We start from the raw sequence: 20,459 nt of genomic DNA on the forward strand, positions 1-20,459 counted from the left end.
TATTCAGTGGCCGAGTCGCGGAGTGGGAGTGTGTCAGCCTAGATGCTGTGATGGATGAAGTTTCGTCAAAGGGTACGTCTTTTTCGACAATGTTGAACGTTATTTACAGTCGAGTGAACGGTATTCGTGGTGCAGAACGTGTATTGTTACGAATGTCGTGCACGGTAGGACGATTGATCGTAGATTTCGCGTGTACGCGTTGACGCTCCGCGGATCGCGTGGGCGTCCTGCCATCCAAGTCGTCTGGCCCACGCTCTTCGTGAGACTTTATTTGCGCGTTCCTTTCGTTTCTATTTTTCCGACCGCCCGCCTGCGAGGTTACAATATTTTCGTATACATTTCCGTGATCGCAGCAACGTGTTTCTTCGATTGACAAGCCGTCGATCGCCTCGTAACTGTCCGATCTATCGTCAGCTGGTTGATCGCTGCTTTCCCCAAACGCTTACCTAATGTCAACCGTGAATCACGTTTCCTTCCTACTGCACGTCCCTGACGCGCTCTGTTTTCCATGCGACCGCGTCGTGTTTATTTTCACAGTCGCGACGAGCTCGTGATATACGAAATGTAACGCTGAGTTAAGCGTTTAACGTTCCGCGTATACCTGTGCAAAAAAGCACGTCCGTGTGCGCCGCGTATGTGTACGTAAGTACACAAAACAGAGCGTGTTGGAGAAAAAAAAATGTACAAATACCGTAGAGGACGAACCAACCGCGAAATCTGCAGTATATGAAATTCGGTTTTTGAATTTTTTTTTTCAAAATAATCCATAGCCGTGGTGTCAAAGTCTAACTCTGTTTTCTCTTTTCTACACGCTAGAGCAAAGAAGTGGGGAAAGTGGAGGGACAATAACGTGTGCAGGCTGCCTCAATGTCATCGACGAGGATGAGTTTATACAGGCACTAAACCAAGAATGGCATCTAGATTGTTTTCGGTAAGAATCCTGGAACAACAAATCAGTTCAAAGCTTTAGTTGGATGTGATCCCAATTCATTCACAATTTTTTGTTGGCTAGTTCAGACTCTTTTCTTGCATATTTGTCCTTAGTTACTTCAATTGAAAACAATCCTTGGCAGAGTTAATGGCAATTTTTGTCATGTGCATAACATGATTATCTTGGGGGAAAAACCTGCCTCGGAAGTAGGATTAATCAGATCTGATCCCAACAGCTTTTTTTGTTCCTTGTCATTATAAACCATCAATACCAATGGAACTGTATTTTTCAGGTGTTCAGCGTGCGATATCGGTCTCTCCTCGTGGTACTTTGAGAAAGATGGCTTACTATTTTGTAAGGATGATTACTGGGCTGCTTACGGGGAAGCCTGTCAAGGTTGCGGCCAAATCATCACGGGCCCTGTTATGCTGGCAGGCGATCACAAATTTCACCCAGAATGTTTTGCCTGCAACTCTTGCGGAGCGTTTATCGGCGAAGGAGAAAGCTATGCTCTAGTCGAGAGGTCTAAACTCTATTGCGGATGTTGTTACAAAAGGCAGATGCAGCCGATCAACAGGACAGCAAATTATCCGTTCGCCCGAAAGCCGCACAGCATCAGATTGGTGGAAATACCCCCGAACACTTCCGATTCCGAGAAACAACGGGGAATCAAACTGACATTAGACTCGACTCCTAGTCCTCGAAATTGTGGTGCTTTGCTCCGTATATCCGAGTACGTATACAAAATATACACAATATATTTATACGTTCTTGTACTATACTTTCTCTTTTTACATCTAGTCTTGTTTGTCAAAGTTTATTAAAACGATACGCTTGCTTTTGCAAGTTTGCAATGTTCTTTTTTATACGAATCACTTTTTATACGAGTCGGACAAGTTTCTGGAGAGCAAAATTACCGTTGTCGAAAAAAAAAAGAAAAAGATATAACACGTACGATAATATAAACGATCGATGAGTTTTGAAACGGACGCGGAAAGATCACGATACTTTTGTACATCACCAAATTATAATTAATAAAGGTTTTCTAAAATATTTAACCGTGCATGAATAATTAACTCTGGTTATTTAAGAACCAGCATAGATGCGCAGCCTCTAATAACTTTAAACTAAAATGCAGGTTAATGAGAAATGTTCGTGGAAAGATCAGTAAGCTGCTGGCCTCTGTGATGGAGGTTCTGTTTAGGCTATGCTGCCACTTCTCTAATCATAGGTACAGCATAACAAATAAATAATATGCACTAGACATTGCATTTCTGTGAATTAGATGTGTGTGCCTAGTATTTGCTATATTTAACTTGCACGCAAAATACGTATCTTGTGCAAAATAGGTTTCTCGTGTGTAATATTATTTATTCCATTTAATTATATGTGCTGTATAGTTTTTTAAGCATGTAACATAGGACGATGCGGCAATCCATATATTTAATAATATAATATTTCATATTACTTTAAAAACTACTTTTATGTATTATGTATCATATATTCTCCTTCGTTGTTTTATAGTGTTTACGATGCAACCAGCTTTCAAGTAATTTCAACTATTATTTGTATTCGTGTTTATTGAGTAATGGTCTTACATATTGTACTTTGTACGTGTTATGCCTCGTATCTTATGCACATGTGCAAGGTTGCAAATGAACGTGTAACATCAACTTCACTGTTTCGGTTCTTACTCCTTTTTTTTTTCTTACCGCGACACTATCGTACATGTAATATTTAATACATACGTTGTACACCGATTAAAATTAAATGCACGGACAATTTTGCATGTACTTCTTGTAAGAAAACCATTTACGAACGATCGAAATGTCACACGAAACGTGTTACAGACTGAACATGTCCAGTGATCTTATATCTTTACACATCGGCGACCGAATACTTGAAGTGAACGGCACACCGGTCAAGGATCAGCCTATAGAAAACATTGAAAATCTTATACAATATTCGGATACAGTTCTGCAGGTAATTATCCGCTCTATGGAGTAATTTTTGTTGAACGTATGGCAATTGGAACGAATACAGAAACAAATGCAATCGATCTTTCAGCTGACCATCGAGCATGATCCGGACGCAGTGTCGCGACGACCAACGTATTCCTCGCCATCTGCGACGATGTTGACGTCGATTGGGAGCCCGAGAACGAGCCCGGAAAACAAGGAACGGCTGTTCAAACGTCGCGATGAAGGGTATATTAGCGGAACGCGAAGCCGACAATTGCGTAGAACGAGGGATCCTATGCACAAGGAGCGCAGCAGCTCCATGTCGCGACTGCTCGACGGGTATGGATCGGTTGCAAACTAATTCCCTAATAATCACGGTCCAAGTTCAATGAGATGCACAGCTGTATCGCGATGCATTGTTCGCAGATCTTCCCCGACGAATCCTACGTGCGACCTGAGCAGAACTAGATCGTTTCGAGTGGAGCCAAAGAATCAAAGGATATTCCGTGCCAGTGACCTAGTGAAAGGTGAACTCCTGGGTACAGGATTCTTCGGACAAGTGTTCAAAGTCACGCACAGGGATACCAATGAAGTTATGGTGCTGAAAGAATTGTACAGAGTGGACGAGGAAGCTCAGAAAAACTTTTTGAAGGAGGTGAGTAGTCATAGAATCGATCGATCGATTTATCGGAGTCGTATCGCGCGCAAAAACTTTCGTTATGCGTGCGTTTGTAATCGTTACCCCATTATTTTGTTCTGCACGTACTTAACAGGTCGCCGTGTTACGTTCGTTACATCATAACAATGTTCTCCGATTCATCGGCGTACTCTATAAGGACAAAAAGCTCCATTTGGTCACGGAATACATATCAGGCGGAACGCTGAGAGCTCTGCTACACGATACGAACGAAACGTTACCATGGGAACAGCGAACGTCGTTCGCGAAGGATATTGCCGCTGGTATGGCTTATCTACATTCCATGAATATCATTCACCGCGACTTAAACTCGCACAACTGTCTCGTAAGGGAGGACAAGACCGTGGTCGTGGCCGATTTCGGTTTAGCCAGGATAATACAGAACGGCAATTCGCCGGACAATCGTAAATACAGCAAACATTCCGACGGCGAGACCAAAACGTCGAAGAAGGAACGGAAGAAGCGGTACACCGTCGTCGGGAACCCGTACTGGATGGCCCCCGAGATGATGAAGGGTAACAAGTACGACGAGAAGGTGGATATATTCAGCTTCGGTATCGTCGTTTGCGAGATCATAGGACGCGTTCAAGCCGATCCGGATTACCTGCCCAGGTCGTCGGACTTTGGTCTGAACCAGAATGTCTTCAAAGAGAAATTTTGTGCCAATTGCCCGGAAATGTTCTACAGGGTCGCTTTTCTCTGTTGCGACCTTAACCCCGACAAAAGACCGCCCTTCGAACTGATGCAGGTTTGGCTGGAGGGATTGGCGTTGCATTTATCCGTAGGCGTCGAACTGCCGTTGGATTTGGAGTTCGACATCAGAAACTATACCGGCCCCAGTACGAGTACCAGCGAATCCACGACCCCGGACACTCTCGTACCCCAACTGAAGCCTATCAAAGAGGGCCAGGTGCATCAAGAGAAGAAGAGGTGCAGCGGTTGCCAGGACAGCACGTTGGAACGCGAGGATCCCGTGCAGAACAACAACACGCTTCAGGTGCCCGACGTGATCGGTTCTCGGGGAAGGTATACGAGACAGAACAGCAAAACGAACGAATCGCCCGGGAACGCGGGCCGATACTCGAGACAGAACTCGAGGTCCAAAGAAGTTACGATCGAGAAACCGGATATCGTTATTTCGCCGGAAGGAACGTACACCGGGTGTTTCGCGAGGCAAACAGTGAAATCGAACGAATCATCGCCGCGCCTCGCGAACGACAAACAGGAATCTTGCGTCAGGCAAAACGATCAAACGGAATGTAACCTGAAACGAATACCCATCGAAAAAATCAGATACGTGGGCAGCGCGAGTCCGTGCTCTTTATCGGACACCTCGGAATATATTAACGATAACAAGTGCTCGTACAAGGTGAATAACAGTTTGAATTCCAAGTCGACGGAGAAGTCCAACGATCACTCGAGGACCAAGTTGGAGAGCAAGTTCAAAATGTCGGACGGGAACTCTGTTGGCTCGTATTTGAGGCAAATCGGCAAATCCATGAACGTCGCCGAGAAGGAGAACAAGATGGACGGTCAGAACGACGTCGAGACGAAGAAGGGGAGCGGCGACGCCCCGAAGACTTCGACGGGTTCTTACTTGAGAAGGACAAAGATTTCTCCCACAAAAGAGATGCCAAAGAATGCATTTTCCGCGCAGAAAAACAGTCAATCCGAAGCTGGTACTTCGTTGCAATCAAAAGTAACTGTAAGCTCAGGGGAAATCGACGAAGGTGATCGTACGAACGACAGGGTATCGAGACAGGGTAGCAACGTCTCGGACATTGGTAGTATTTTATCCAGGCAGGGGAGTCTCACAGTATTAGACTGCATAGCGAAACACAAGGACAAACTGTACAAAGACTATTCGCCTTACAACACGTTGAGGAACGAGGATCTCCGCAGAGGCAATAGCTGTCGAAAAAATACTGGACTCTGTTACGCGGACAGCCTCTATTCGAACTCGAGCCTCTCCAAAAACGACGATCTCCTCATTTACAATACGCAAAATGACACTCGCGCCGATAACAAAAAAGACTGCACAGCGTCCATCCAAGATTGCACGAAACTGGAGTCGAACGATACCCAGAAGCCTGTAATCGACACGAAGTCAATGTACGATAACAAGTTGCCTAACTCGTTGACCGAATACAGTGGATGTTACAAAAACGATTTATGCAGGCAGGACAGCTTTGGTTCTGATAGCGCGGTGGGTACCATGAAGAGTGACTTTTTCGCGGACTTGGACTTCGTTCAATTAAGGGACGGTAGGCATACGCCGGACCTGTGCCATACTCCTGAACGGTGTTGCACACCTAACCGTGCAACCTCGCCGATCGAGAGCACAGCTTTGTGAGATTTCCACGTCGACGGAGCACCGGATTAACGTACTGTGTTTATAACAGTGTTGGGCAGATTTTAATCAAAGTAACGATTCACCGTTGCGATTAAAATGATCAATCGTTGGTTCTCGTACACGATTGACAAATGAATCGATAATTAACGTAATCGTTATTCGCTGTTCATCGTCTATCCAATTAATGATTAATTCACGACGACAAATAACATAGGTGTTAGCTACTTGACACGTTCACTGGCACGCTGAACCAGTGACATTTTCTTTCTCATTTGACTCCTTAACTGCAGAACTACAGTTAATAAATAATAATTTCCATAGCTTCTATCGAATCTATAATAAAAATGAACTATTTCCAATCGTGTGTAATCTACGTTATTAGCAATCAAAGATTAATCATTGATGGAACCAATGGCGGGGCGAATAGCGATTAATTTCAATCCATTCAGTCTATTAACAGTAATCGCGATTACCTTTGACAACTAAATTTTCATAATCGATTAATAGTTTAATGAAAATTAGTCGATTGATGCCTAACTCTGGTTTATAACGAAACGAATCTCACCCTACTAATTTGATCTCTGTAACGTCTAAGCCTGTCAATTTAACTTTCTAGTTTTCGTTTCCTTTTAATATTCGTAACCATTAAATCGTAACGAGCACACCGGGCGTGCTAATTTCTTCGTGAACGTGTTTTACAGTATTGCGTAACAACGCGTAGGAAAAGTATTAACAATCTGACGTCCAGTATTAATGTATCTCATTGCTATCGGTTCTCGTGGTTCTAAAGCGTTTTTGGATACTGCGTGTCAGCGGTGCGTTCGTATTCCTGCAATATCTTGCCTTGCGGTTCTTTCAGAAGCGGGAGTTCGACTAATTATAAGACTAACGAAAGCATTCCATCCAGAATTATATCAGATGCATTCAGAATCGATAGAGCTAACCGCGTGCTTTTGGAAAATGGAGCAGCGAAACAAAGCGCCGATCACGTTAAACGTCTTCTCGAAACGGGCGTTTCATGGAAACGCCATAGGTATGGTCGGTGCCATCTCCATTCTACTTTTCATTTTTTGGAAGTACGGAATTATATTTGGAAGTTCTAAAACATTATGTAGAGTCAGTTTGTAGAATAGAATGTAAAAAAAAAAAAACAAATGATATCTTTTATCGGATATATATGTACATCGTACTGTAAAATATTATCCACATATACGATGGTGGTGTGCATGTACAGATTATCGACATGTATAAATACGGACGCGTCAATTATATCTTTGTTATCTGTCTGAAAGATGGAACTTCGCCAATTTGATATTAATTACTTTATTTTTTTATTTTATTTTTTTATAATGTCCCAAATGTTATAAGTTGTATTCGTTACTTCCTTTTTGACGTGTAAATTGCAAAATCGATCCTGCACTGTTCTTGTGGCGTCGCCTCCCGTGCTCGCCACCAGAGGGATCGCGCTCTCACAAGCGCTTGGGCCCCCCTGGCGGCGAGCATGGGAAACGACGCCACATTCTTATTTATTTCATCGGTGGACCGATGCTCGCACTTAATCTAGCAAAGATATAAATGATGATAAATTAGTATGATGTGTATAATATGAAGAATGTACATATAGTTTTGTATATATATTCCAACATACGTCATGTTCAAAACACTGTTTACAAAACATATATTTAACAGTAAAAAGCTTTATATTGATAATGTAGATGAAAGTTCTTTTGATACTATTAAAAAGTTGTATTTCTATTCTATTACATTCTAATTGTAAGTGAAACGTTCCCTAATTTCATCAAAATAGAATGATAAACGGAGTACTGCATTTAAGCAATAATTTATGATCTTTGTTTGAGAAAGGAACACGTGATAAATATTATACATAGTATTGATAACGGTTTGCAATTTACGTTGCGTGTGCTCGAAAAAAAGGAAAATTTGTTTACTTTGTTGCCTATGTTTCTTTGACATTACATTTTTATTTCTGCGATCAGGAACATTGGAATCGTTCTTTTTTTTCCTTTGACATTACGACAAATTTTTATTAATCGGTACGCTGTTGTTAAAAGCATTTCAATTCATTACACCAAATAAACGTTTATTATCTGTGATAAAAAGTGTTTTGAAGCTGTCTATAATCGAAAACATTTGTGGAGTAAACTCAAAGAACTGTTACTATGAAAGGAACCCCAATTTCTTACTGTGTCGGTGTGTATAGAGGAAAACAATTGCAGTACTAAACGAATCATGGTACTGAAGGAAAAGAACAAATTTTTTAATGTTATTTCAACGGACAATACGTGCAATAAACAATTTTGCAAGTAACATTTATATTTCAGAAATAAATAATCATGGCTTAAACACGGTCATGTGCGGTAAACTTTGTGAACCGATCGAAGCGGAATAAAAAATGTTCGTCCGTAAAAGATACATGTGTACGTAAACTATCAATACATTCGAAATTATCGTCCAATTAAAAGCTGTACGAACACCTGGTTTCGAAACCCACAATTTAGTCCGGTGTTTCTCAAACCGTCCACATATAACAATAGACAAACTTTCGTTTTAAAGTCATCTATATTTTTCTTAACGAAACTATCATGGTACATACGGTCACCTTTTCCTAAACGTTTACTTAACATGTATTTTCAAATTATCCCAAAAACTAATAATTTGTGGGCGAAGTTTGAGAATTGCTGGATAGACTTGTCGAGTACAAAATGGTCGAATGTTTTGATGTTTACGAAAAAAATTGGCCGCACATACCGAATATACACACGTTTAAGAAATCTGCGTAACGAATAACGAATAACGAATAACGAATAACCGATCGAATAATGTATGAATAATCGCGCGTACATATAACGCGGCAGGGCGGACTCGTTGTAAAACGTTTTCAGCGAACAGTATTAGACTCGTTATCGTTGCTTACTCATGAATAACGTAGTACACAAGTAGGAAACATTATAGACACGTGACGGGCACAAGAAACGAACTCTGTAAACTTCTGTAAAAAGAAGATGAAAAAAAAAGGAAGACCTCCGGAACGACGGTAGACACATTATTTTTATAGTCTGTAAATTGTCACGCTCCTTCTGTCCGACATTTTTCAAACACGAGGAGCGTCCAACTTGTCTTAACCGTTTGCAAATTATTTTTCTTTACTCAGACGATAGGTGGGCGGAAACGGGATGTAAACGCGATCAGAGAATGCAAACATATTTAGTGTGTAACGCTTTGTTGAAGGAAGGGAACGAATGACAGAAGCCCTGTGAAATCTCTCGACAGAGGGTTAAGCACGAAACGATTTATCTCCTTCGCGGGAAAATGTTCTCGAAGGGAAATTTTCATCGGTATACAGTATTTTATATAGAAATTGTGAAAAATTGATAACTCGTCTTCGTCTGTTTCATAACATTTTAGGATCTATTTGGGTACTTCAAATAAAATAGCTGAGTGACAGTAATTAGGCCCTTCAGTCTAGGTTATGTTTAACATAACCCCATGGCACATGAGTCCCTCTGGCAAGGGTCTCATAGAAATAAATACTTTGTTCTTACGGTGGATAATGTTAAATTTATTGTTTAAAAGATATGGAAATTCACAGCTTGAACAGTCAACGAAGACTCACTAAAGTGTCACCAATTATATTTTTCTACGGGATTATGTTAATAAATCAAATCAACGAGCATACATACGTTTTATGCAGTTTTAAGGTTACGTTAGTTGTAGAACATGTTTCGAGACCTTGTGTAATTCAATTGGTTCGTAAAGTACAGTGTCTACGAGTTACAAATAGTGTTTGTAAGTTTTCCATCGAGAAATTGTTCCTTTATTGTTAGATTGGCAAAGAAGCCGTCGTATTCTTGGCTGACAGGAAGAAATACACACGTCGTTGTAAAGTGTCGATCGGAGACTAAGTAATGCGCACGTTGTTCTTTGCACTGCACATTTGTTGAGGAACGAACGTAAAAATAATTTTGTACTAGACTGAAAAAAAGAGTAAATCATTTTCGGCGACGCGATCACGATTCTTCCTCGGCGAAAGATCATATTCCTTCTCTTTTTTACAAGTGCCACGGCACTCGTTACTCGCGACGTTTCCGAATCGTTTTTCCGTGCTGAAAATCTTATACGACTAGGGAACAAACGTTTCTGTTTAACATTCTAGTAATACGGAGAAAAAAATGTGAAAAATAAATGGTTGAGAGAATCAACGCTCTATTACTTTATTTTACCCAGTGCACGAAAATGGAAGTGGCGTAAAATGTTCTCACAGTGGAAATACTCCATTCCATCGCAAAACTATTTCTCAGGCATACGAAACGACCTTGACTAGATACTAATGATAGTTGACGCTTCGTTTATGGGAAATAATAATACGTAATTCGAACGTCCCTTTTACCGCGAATCAACGCAAGGCCCCTGGGAAATAAATTATTCATACGAATAAGTCAGTTTCCTTCTGTTGTTGAGAATATTAGTAGGATGAAATGTATTATTTCAGTATTACTAGCCTCACTGATGGTCAACTGCAAATAGTGAATGTATTCCATTGAAATTTATTTATGAAGTAGAGCTCATGAATACGATATTTATGAAAAATAACAGGGGGTGAGTGCAGACATTTATCGGCGAAATTAAAAAATTTCAAATCGCTCTAAAAAAATTATTTTTGGTCGCAGGGGTAAATTACAATCATTTTTGGTGATTAGACATACCCTCGAATTCTTACTTATTTTCGAGAAAAAAATTCGAGAAAGTGTGAAATTTTTCGACAAAATTAAAACATTTTCAATCGTTCTAAAAAAATTATTTTTGGTCGCAGGGATCAAGTACAATCATTTTTGGTGATTAGACATACTCACGAATTCCTACCCACTTTTGAGAAAAAAATTCGAGAAAGTATGAAGTTTGTCGATAAAATTAAAAACTTTTCAATCGTTCTAAAAAAATTATTTTTGGTCGCAGGGGTCAAGTGCAATCATTTTTAGTGATTAGACATACCCCCGAATTCCTACCCACTTTTGAGAAAAAAATTCTTTATCGAAAATATAATCTGAGGCCTGAAGTGGTTTCCCGAAATTTCATGCGAATCTTTAAAACGTCATAACTTCTTAACGGATTGGACGATTTTAAAGTTTCAAAAACCAAACTACGCGTATTTTAGTGTAGATCACATAGAAATTCCAAGATTATTTGAAAATTTATTTCTTAATCGCGTAAAAAATACATTAGGTGTAAGGTCTACTTAATACCTTGTTTCACATTCTTAGATAGAAGAGTAAATGAACCTATTAATGACTCATTCGGTAAGTCGTTAACTCGCGCTTCGATGAAACGATGATTCGTAGATTGTTTAAGAATGCGTTTACTAATTGCTTCGTAAGTGACGATTTGAGATAATACAATTCCACCTGACTAATCCACGATACTACTGATTAGAAAATGGCGCGCGTGTCTCTGTAGGTAACGCTCTCTACTTCGATCAGTCGGTAAAGAATCATGATGTATGGACTAGCGTTTTACTACATTTTAACTACTTTCACTCCGCACCTCCCATTAAGGAATGTTTCATCATTATTATCACAACTCAGTTCCAAGATCACAATGATTAAATATACTTTTGGTATAGTAATCGGAACGTAGACGACTGAAAATGAGCGTTAAAGCACGCATATGGCTGCCATAAATTGTCAAGGAGAGTGCGTGTTTTTCACTCGAAAGCTTATCGGTAGCATCTGTCGGCGGTTTGATGTCGAATGCGTTTGTCTAATGACCTAATAGGTAGCTGCTTTCTCTTCGAGCTCGCGTGGACGAATGAAAAAGGGGGTGGTCGGAGTAGAGGAAGGGTGGTTGGGCCCGAAGTAGGCGCGGTGGTGGTTTTTCCCGGTGACTAAACGCGAAATAAAAAGTATATGGAGCAAATGGGCGGCTAAGCTCGCCGTAGCATGGCATAATGATAACACGCTCGAATAATAAGGATAGCAGCAGAGGAGACAGGGTTGGATACGCACGCGTGGGCCCGCGTTCGGGGCCCGTCTTCCGCTTCCACTCCGGTGAACGTTCTGGCTTTAACTCCGGCTCAGTTCCACTACGTGCATTCAGTATTGTACTCCGACGTCCTAGATACTTCGTTTACCTCGACCGTCTGTTTTCTTTCCTCTCAGTCTCCTAGCACCCTTTGTCAGCGATCCGTTCGCTCCTATTCGAGCCCGGGATAAGGATTACGATTTTATCGGTACATTTCCGTCGAAATCAAATTTATTCGGTTCGAACGGTGGAACCCCCCGAGTCACGGAAGTGGAACGTAAAATGCAAGTGAAAATAGAACGACTAGTGTTGCGTGAAGTGTTTACGTCTCCGAGTTAATGACTCCGAACGAGCATATCGCGTCTACGAAACTTTTAAAGAGCCGATCCCTCACGATAATCACTGCCACTCGACAGTTTCGCGTTTGACAAATTACGCTTCGAAGTCTTTCGCGGGGGGGAAGAACACGAAGGTTTAAAGTTCGTAGGGGATGCGAATGAGGTTCGACGAACCGCCGCCGACGGCGCTGCGGGCGTTTCCCCGTCGCGGAGTTTCGTTCGAATTTCACAACGGCTCACTTCGTCTTATGTTCTCCAACGAGAAGATTCCCGGTGTTCTTTTGCGCGATGTTGACTGCCGACGATCACAGTGACTGCGACAATTATGACACAGTACGCATCGAACGATAACCTAACGTATAATCATTACCATAAATTCAACGAAACGATTTTTGCGCGACGAATCTTCCGAAAGTGTATCGAACGTAAACGTCAGATCGAAGGTGCATAATGTTTACAGTGAAAGTATTTTGAATTCAAGTTCTTTTTATTAGAAATGATTGCAATAATAAAGTTAGTAGAAATTCTGTAGTTTATAACGAGCGTTATTTTGGCGCCAAATTGCTACGATCTTTCATAATGCGCTGAAGTACCTAAATAGAAGATTCAACGAATAAGATTGTTCTTTGAAAGAGAGTAAGGAACTGAGAAAATGAAGTTCGTTCATCTTCGAGCCATCCTGGCCCTGCTGGCGATGGTGACTGCGATTATTGGCGAGCAAAGGTTCGCTGAAACTCCGGCGTTGTACCAGGAAGTCTCATCCGGCGATGACGTGCAGTTACGGTGCAGGGTGCAGGACAAGCGTGGCCAGTGCATCTGGCAGAAAGACCGGAAGCCGGTGGGCATGCATCCGGACAAATACGAGTGGGCCAGCGGACGGGGCAGCGATTGCACCCTGCTTATCAGAAGGGCCTCCCTCGACTTCGACGACGGCCACTGGGAGTGTCAAGTCACTTCTGGCGATTTCACGCGACAGGATGCCCTCACCTCCTTGCCCTCGCGTCTACTGGTCAGAGGTGAAATTATTTTTTTATAAGGTCAATATTCTAATCGAGAAAAATATGTCGTTTTGATTCTATTCTCCAATTTTCCATACCTTTTGTTCGAGCTTCTCTCGTTATAAAAGATTTGTGCACCAGAGTCAACATTTTAGTAAATATATTTATGTAGATATTGTTTTGTTTAAGTAATTAGTGCCATTGAAAATAATGTTAATGTTCCAAGAGTATTCAGATGCGTTAGAATGTTGGGGAGTTAAATGGGTTTTATTTTTCGAAGTGGGTTAGTAATATCGCGTGACGGCGTTTCGACTAGTCGCCACCAGGTGGTTGCAATTCTCGTAATTACAATTGCAGGAAAATAGAAACTATCCGTAAAATTTCTTATTCAAATTTAATGTAATCGATAGAAAATATTCTAGATCTTTTTTATATGGAATTAATAAACTCATTCTCGAAGTGGAATAGGCTCAAGTATATTTTCTCTGGTCGTTAGGGTTACAGAAGAGATATTTCCCAGATGTATCATAAAAACTTGTCACTACGCGGTACGGAATAGCTGACTAAAAGGTTTCCAGGACCTGCGCGAGGAGAAGTATTTTTTCTCTGGACACTTGAGATGGATATTCGATGCCTGTGCATCTGCGTGTGATCTGACCGCCTCGGAACGACCCCCCCAAAAAAATAAAAACACATTGCCAGATTTCTTACGAAGATCCTAAATATTTTCGGAGAATTGGAAACGAGGCTTCTTTCGGATCCAATTTCGAGGAATACCTTTACTTTCTGTAATAAATCAGAAAACTCGTACGATTTAAATAACAATTGCTCCAATAACAGCCTGTTATGCATATTCACGCAACTGTTTAGCTCGCTTTGAGAACGGAGCCAACCAACGTGAAATCTAAACGAGGCTATATTTCAAAGCGGTTTCGAATCAATTTTCAACGATTACCCAGCAGCGTTATTAAGTTCGAATGCACGTAATGCATCGATGCAAGCTTTAAATTCGCAATTAGGGGATACGCGGTGCTCGCGTAACAGTTCTCCATAACGTTTCGCGAGACATTAATGCGTTAAATACGGTACTTAGCTTTAACGGAACGTTGAGTTTTTACATCACCGCGGAAAAAATCACTTTCCTCGGCGATTCACCTCGAGTCACGCGCACAATCAGATCCCGATGCCACTTCAACGGAACAATGCAGTCCTTAGGCGCGGGGGTTGCTTGAAATTCGCCTAAACGCAGCGGCGACGTGGCGCAATTCACCGCGAAACACCTCGTTCCGTTCTAATTTTCTCGCCATTTTAGTATCGTTTGGTTCTTATCTCGCGGAGGTACTCCGATTATTATAAATCTCCAAATACGTTTTGAAAGAAAACAAAAACACGACGTCCTGTTCGCGCAACGATGAATCATCGGGTTAAGTAAATCGTATATTTTATGTAAAGCGTATATTGTTGCGAGTGTTTAGTACGTATATCTAATGGTTGGATCTCCTGTTGCGTTACGGATTTCAGTGAAACCCCGGAAGCCGCGGCTGGAGTACGGGGGAACCATTTTAACCACTGCCCTAACTTTAAGGGAGGGTCAGGAAGTCACCATTTCCTGCGTATCAAGATATGGAAATCCACCGGCGCTCATAAAGTGGTAAGCCGTGTCAATTAGCCTCCCGAAAGGGTAAAATAATGTGCCCTGACTAATGCGACTGCGCATTGTTTTCAAACGGTGAATTAAATCGCAAAAGAATGGCTGCTCCATTTAAAGGAAATTTTTAAAAACATGGAAGTTCGTGGAGCAGCACGAGTCTCTCGAATTCAGTATTAAATCACTATAAGTTGAGCAATTTACAAATAACTTGTGCAATATCGATCAATGGAGGCTCTTTACGTTCTTAGGATCTGTTAGAACTCGTTAAAATAAAATTCGTGGAGCAAGGAAATTTCTCCTAAATTACGACGATTAGGTTAATGGGCGGGAACTTAAGAGATGCTGCGAAAAATGAAAGTTCATTTTGGACACGATTCACGGCCAATTAGCAGCGAAACCTGTTTACCAGATTTTCGCCATTTCCTCTTTCGCCTAAATTGTCCGTGCTTTCTAAACGTTATTTTGTGATATAACAACGTTATTGGTTCGAATCAAGATTGTATTATCTTGATTTTTTTTTTACGTTGAGCTATGTTTACACGTCGTAACGTGTTCGTAAAAATTGTAACGCAGCTCATGCGAAGGTGATGATCAGAGCTAGTTTTATGTTAGAAGAATTTAGATGAGGCGTGGCTGGGCTGCCCGCTAGACCATGAAACGAAAAAGACGCTGCTCGCGAAGTTCTCCGCTGCATAAACACCGTGTTATGAGTTCTTGCCTGGACTGGCCTCTGTGAACCATCATTTTCACGTTTCGAACAGACGATAAAACCCACGGAGACATAAAAAATACCCGTTCCGTTTCAGAAACATTTTCAGAAGCGTTTTCAATAATCGATCGTTCTTAAATAATTTCCATTCGCGCAGAAATTTTAGTCAGTGGTTTCGAAACGGCGTCGAATGCCAATGAATCGTAATAATACAATGTGCAGCCAACATTCCTACGAATGAAAGTTGCCGCAAAAACAATAGAAACGAAATACAACCGGCGTCGTTGCCCGAGTATTTTATTACCAATTGGATCCTCAATTATACATTACGACACGAGAAACAAAAAGTTAATGCACCGGCGCGTGGAAACGATCACCAATGTGGCAAATAAATATTCGAACATAGCCGCGAAATTATTTCCAGAATTTTTGTTCGCTTCGAATGAAATATCTCCGAAACTGTAGTGACATCGATGACTGCACAAGAGATGTTTCGCAAGAAACATGGCGCAACTCACATTCCGCGAGAGATTTTCTTTTTTTTTTCTGCGCGAGGCGCATAGAATATGAAACGCGACGCGAACAGTTCCTAATTTTACACTTCGCCAGGCATTTGCAAGAATAATGCCGAGCATCGAAACGCGCGGAAGGGTCCAATCGGCCGCTTTACTGCCTTTAATAGGCACGGTGTCTCTAAACAGTTCGTCGTTTCTTCTTCTTCTTTTCGTCCCCCGTTCCTCGGAAGATGCAGTGCCAAGCATAATTATGCAGATTGCGGCCGTGGAAGCGGAGAAACTGGCCGGGAACATAGTCTCCCCGTGAATCACTCTAGAAAGGGTATATAAACCTTGAATATCGACGTTTGTGGGAAGTTGCTGAACAGCTTTCCGGAAACATGGGTGTAACGGTTAGTCGAGTAAATCTTCCGTGCAAAATTCATACGCGAAATTACGTTTGTTTTATTCAGAGGCTGGCCGTGCCCATTGTTACAGCTATCGTGAACTCTGCAAAGAATATTTTTGCTTTCGAGCAGAACGAGATCACTTCTGGGTACTTTCTTGCGCAGGCGTTGATGTCTCCCAAATTTAAGATGGGAGAAAGTGATTTAGAACTTTATCGGACCAACGTTCTTGAAATTATACAGACCTTCGGGCTTCGAAACTCGGTTTGAATAACTTCCGAACTTGAAAACGAAGGATGGCTGTAACTCTGTGGCTTCTTTGCATGCACGGTATTTAAATCCTTTGCTTTCGACTCAGGTACATAGGCGGAGACGAGGTGGAGCCTCTGAGGGAGCAGACGAACGCGACAGAAGTGGACAGCCCAAAGACGTGGGCTGCCCACAGTCTTCTACGTGTCCGTGGACAAAGGGAAACACATGGTCTGCCAATTCGGTGTATCACGATGCATCCATCCAGCATCGTTCCCACTTCCACAGAGACACGACTGGATGTGCATTGTATGTATATCAAATCCATTTTGAATTTAAAAAAAATAATTCCCAAAGTGTTTTTGAATACCTCTTGTTAATTTCGTTTGAGAAAGTTCCGCCTTCAGCCACTGGAATATTCCGAATATTCCGCCTTTGTGGTCTAGATAACCAGCCCGCAATTAGCGTCGTCAGGTTTTACGATACGCAATTACGGGCTTAGAACAGTCTTCTGTAAAATAATAGAGCCGCGAGTAAGAAGCAAGAAGAGCGTCCAGTCAGTTCTCTAACGGCGTCGCGAATTTTAGATTCACCGGAGGCGCGGCTCGAGACGAAACCGCGGCTGCTGGTGGCGGCCCTCGAGGATTCGGCGAGCTTTATGAGCCTGAAATGCTTCGCGGACGCCAATCCCAGCGGAACGATCAAGTGGTTCAAGGATTCAGCTCCCATCACTGTGACGAGCAACGTCGTTTCGTTGATGCTAAACAGAACGCAGCAGAACACCACGCAGACGGGATCCGAGCTGAGATTCGAGCCGGTCAAGAGAAACGACGCCGGTCTCTATTCTTGCAAGGCGGTCAACGTTATCGGTGAAAGCGCCCCGGCTAACTACAGACTGGACGTACAATGTTCGTAGCAAGTAGTTCGACTTTTACCATGATACCTAGTTTTAAGGAAGAACAACGGGAGGAAGTAATGCCACCTGTAGTCTTTGATAAGTACATCAATTTGTACTCTATTGTTGGACGTCTAATACTGGCCAGCTGGACTTTCCCTTTGTTGCAGTATTCCAGATACAATTTGTTGTAGCGAAACTAAATTTGTAACTTTGGATGTACTGAGGTTCCTCTTAGAAATAATAACTGGGGGTAACATCTGTTACTAACAAGTACAGTAATTTGTATTCAGCTCTGTGTCGCTAGAGACTTGTAGCTTCCCATTTGTGGTAGAATTCAGATACAATTTATGGTAACTAAGTTTGTAACTTTGGACGCAGTAAGCTTCTGTGACTCTTTCCATGATGCAGACTTCTCAGAAATAATAACTGGGAGGATGTAACGACATCTGTTACTGCTAAGTAATTTGTACTCAGCTCTGGGCTGTTAGACATATGTAATATATTCCCTTTTCTAGTAACATTAATTTACTTTGCCCGTGTAGTAAAACTCAACCTTAAATTGCAAGAAAGTTAACACAAAATGCAGGAGTCTAACTCCACCAGAAACTGATACATTTCCAATCCATCTATGTGAATTCTACTTGGACAACTGTTTCCATCTTGATCAGATGGTCCCAGCCTGAAGGAAGACAGTACCAGTAACGACACAGCGCAGAAATTCGAGGAAACGACTCTGTTAAGCTCGAGTTTGGAGCCTTTCGAGTGCGTCAACTTCGAGGCGAACCCGCCAGCTCAGTACAAATGGATGCATCTTCGCGGTGGCGTGACAGAAGCCATAGAGAATCGCCTCCAGAACAAGGATGGCGGCAAACGATTGCGTTTGGAGAACGTCATGTGGTCCGACGAGGGGGAATACCGATGCGTGGCTTTCAACGTGATCAACGGGGTGAGGAGGGAAATGCCAAGCGAGGCTCGTTACGTACTCCATGTGACAGGACCACCCGAGATACAGGTCAGACCTTCTTCCGGTGGTAAGGGTTTCTACGAGTCACTGGGTTGGACTGGAGAATCTGAGCATATTCTAAAGTCGCGGTTCTGCTCAAGACCACCTCCCAAACTAGTTGCCTGGCAATGGGGAAGCTCTCACATTAGGGCTGGTAAGAATCGTTTAATTGATAGGGTCAATGTAAGCAATACTAGTCTACCAAAGCATTAAAACTACCAAAGATTTATTTATCACCAAAAGTGAATGAATTATTACTCCATGAGGCCCTAATAGCTACAAGTATCTGTCACTGAACTGTCCATTTATAGCAACCAGTAATTAAGCATTTCCTACCCAGGTGAGAGCATTCATCCAAAGTACGAGGCTGTGCCATTAGAGCACATCAAGGAGAACGAGATGATAACGAACTGCTATTGGGCGAAACTGGTGATCAAGGATCTGCAGAAGGAAGACGCACGGATATACACGCTGCTGGTGGAGAGCGAGAAGGGAAGGGATTCGACAAACGTTAAACTGCTCATCCGAGACCCAACGGAAATGAGAGTAATAGTGGCAGGCGCTGTCGTGGGTCTGCTGTTCCTCTTGGTTCTGATATTCTTTACCGTGTACTCGGTGCTCAGGTTCAAGAGTCGACGGTACCGCAGGGAAGCAGAAAAGGGCGGCATCGCGGCGGACGCGTTGTACGGGAACACGACCACCACCGACAGACAAAAGACCATGAACTCGTCCGAGGACAAAAGTTATACCAGGAAGAGCAGCTCGGAGGGTGGGCTGGCCGTCACGTACGACTATGACCAGATCACCAAGCAGGTGCGCGCCATAAGTCCAGAAGCTATGAAACTAAGAAACGCGCCAGCTGTTCTACAACCACCTACCATTGTGTGACCGTTAACGTGTTCAGTGCCATGACGGTCACCGGTGACTGACACCGAGCTCTTCGTTCGCGTGCGTGTCAATGACACGTATTTTTGAAACTGGACGTTGTTCTACTGTTTGGTAAAGTATAATGCGATGTTCTAAGGGTGGACTTATCCCGATAACCATAGCCACCAAGAGATCTGGACGTAGACTTCATGCGTCTAGTGTCTGATCGTTGTGTGTTGCGCTGACGCCATTTTTTTTTTTAAACTGGATATTGTGTCGAGGAGGCCAGTACATTCCACTGTTATATGTTAAACCAAAGTATAATAGGACACGATGTTTGAAGTGTGGGATATTATGTTTTGTGTGTTTGTTTTTGTGTTAAAACTGGATGGTAAGTTAACAGACCAAGTGTTGGACCAAAGTATGACAGAATGTTGATAATGGAACATAGTGTTTAAAGGATGGACTCCTTTTGAAGCTCAGAGGATCTATTGTGCCTCGATTATCGACACTATTCGTGGTTTCTCATCCTTACGAAGGACTTCGAACAAGAATTGCTTTTTTTTAGGGAATTAAAGGATGTGATAATGTCGTTACAGGTACTATCCAGCAGTTAAACAGTGAATGTTTGCAAATTTTTAAATGAAAGTTGAATTATTTGTTGTTACTATTATTGTTGCATTTAAGTTTTACTTTAAGTTTTATTAGAGTACGTAGAATAATCAGAGATATTAATGGTTTAATTTAACGATAATAGGTGTAGCAATGTAACGATACGTAATGATGGATACCATTATTAATTCGTTAAGCTGGCTTAGTATCTTCATTTAACGAAACTTTTATACTCGAGTATAATGCCAAATAATA

The 20,459-nt window shown here is 42.0% G+C and overlaps 2 protein-coding genes across 4 annotated transcripts; both read left to right on the plus strand.

Moving 5' to 3' along the window:
* The first annotated feature begins 20 nt into the window (after positions 1-20).
* LOC122396303 (LIM domain kinase 1) lies at positions 21-10,150 on the plus strand. 3 transcript variants are annotated; one of them, XR_006259028.1, is made up of 9 exons: positions 21-72; positions 817-931; positions 1,224-1,664; positions 2,070-2,162; positions 2,782-2,914; positions 2,999-3,231; positions 3,319-3,547; positions 3,666-8,997; positions 9,115-10,150. XR_006259028.1 is itself a non-coding variant. In XM_043394573.1 (8 exons), the coding sequence occupies exons 1-8, from the start codon at positions 51-53 to the stop codon at positions 5,940-5,942; spliced, it is 3,543 nt and encodes a 1,180-aa protein (XP_043250508.1). In that variant the 5' UTR covers positions 21-50; the 3' UTR covers positions 5,943-10,150. The 3 variants fall into 3 exon arrangements, 2 of the variants coding, with proteins under 2 accessions (XP_043250508.1, XP_043250509.1); XM_043394573.1 differs by having other exon boundaries at positions 3,666-10,150; XM_043394574.1 differs by lacking the exon at positions 2,070-2,162 and having other exon boundaries at positions 3,666-10,150.
* A 2,818-nt stretch (positions 10,151-12,968) lies between these two features.
* On the plus strand, positions 12,969-19,613 carry LOC122396367 (hemicentin-1-like). Its single transcript, XM_043394692.1, has 6 exons — positions 12,969-13,332; positions 14,836-14,965; positions 16,934-17,133; positions 17,412-17,732; positions 18,391-18,879; positions 19,066-19,613. Exons 1-6 carry the CDS (start codon positions 12,969-12,971, stop codon positions 19,611-19,613), a joined length of 2,052 nt encoding a protein of 683 aa, XP_043250627.1.
* The last annotated feature ends 846 nt before the right edge of the window (positions 19,614-20,459 follow it).

The sequence above is a fragment of the Colletes gigas genome, unplaced genomic scaffold (genome assembly GCF_013123115.1).
Source record: "Colletes gigas isolate AHSC1104 unplaced genomic scaffold, ASM1312311v1 Colletes_gigas_Sc00007, whole genome shotgun sequence".
NCBI lineage: Eukaryota > Metazoa > Arthropoda > Insecta > Hymenoptera > Colletidae > Colletes > Colletes gigas.